The sequence below is a fragment of the Phalaenopsis equestris genome, unplaced genomic scaffold (assembly GCF_001263595.1).
Source record: "Phalaenopsis equestris unplaced genomic scaffold, ASM126359v1 Scaffold000002, whole genome shotgun sequence".
Lineage (NCBI taxonomy): Eukaryota > Viridiplantae > Streptophyta > Magnoliopsida > Asparagales > Orchidaceae > Phalaenopsis > Phalaenopsis equestris.
The window spans coordinates 30,913,891-30,914,657 of record NW_018164444.1 but is presented as its reverse complement, the minus strand read 5'-3'; the positions used below and the strand labels follow the sequence as shown (position 1 = coordinate 30,914,657).

Sequence of the window (767 nt, the reverse complement as noted above, 5' to 3'; positions counted from 1 at the left end):
TTTGGTTCTACGTTTAGAACATTACTTTCTAAAATTTTCATCCAAAAGCTCTCAGTCAAGTTAGAATTGAGAACACCACCAATGACCTTTGCGGCCAATGGAGAGCCTGAAAGCTTTTTAACTATCGAACTAGCAATGTCTGTTAATTTTTTATGAGCCCAAAGGTTCTCCGCACCTGCAAATGCATGGGTGTTGAGTAGCTTCAAACACACATCTTCCTCTAAGCCCTTTAATGGATAAATTTCTTTATTCTTACTAATCACATTTGAAATCGCCAATGCAACTGTATCCATCCGGGTAGTTAACAAAATTTTACTTCCCAAACCTCCGTAAACTAGAGGGCAGAGTACATTCTCCCATTTGCTCATATCTTCTTCCCAAATGTCATCCAGAACAAGCAATAACCTTTTGGATTGCACGACAGCTTTAAGTCTCTCTTGAAGAACAGCCAGCGGTGACTCCAAACGAGGTCTCTCCTTGGTAAGAATATCCAACATATCGGCTATGACCTTTTTTGCATCAAAGTCGTTGGAAACACAAACCCACATTTTCAGTTCAAATTCTTCTTTAAGATCTTCATAGATGTGTTGTAAGAGAGTTGTCTTGCCCATGCCACCATGACCCACTATGGATAGAAGAGAGATGTTTTTGTACAGAGTAGGGCTAGCAATATGAGTTGGATCTTCATTTGTTGGCTTCCTCAACCACTGCATAACAAAATCCTTCTCCTCGCCTCGACCGATGAGATCATTTTTAGGCAAGCATCC

The 767-nt window shown here is 40.4% G+C and overlaps 1 protein-coding gene across 1 annotated transcript in view; it reads right to left on the bottom strand.

Moving 5' to 3' along the window:
- Positions 1–761, bottom strand: part of LOC110039364 (putative disease resistance protein RGA4) — a 3,776-nt gene extending 3,015 nt beyond the window's left edge. The window contains 1 exon segment of the mRNA XM_020744400.1: positions 12–761. Within this exon segment, the coding sequence (XP_020600059.1) occupies positions 12–713 (702 nt within the window). The 5' untranslated portion in view covers positions 714–761.
- Positions 762–767: the final 6 nt, after the last annotated feature.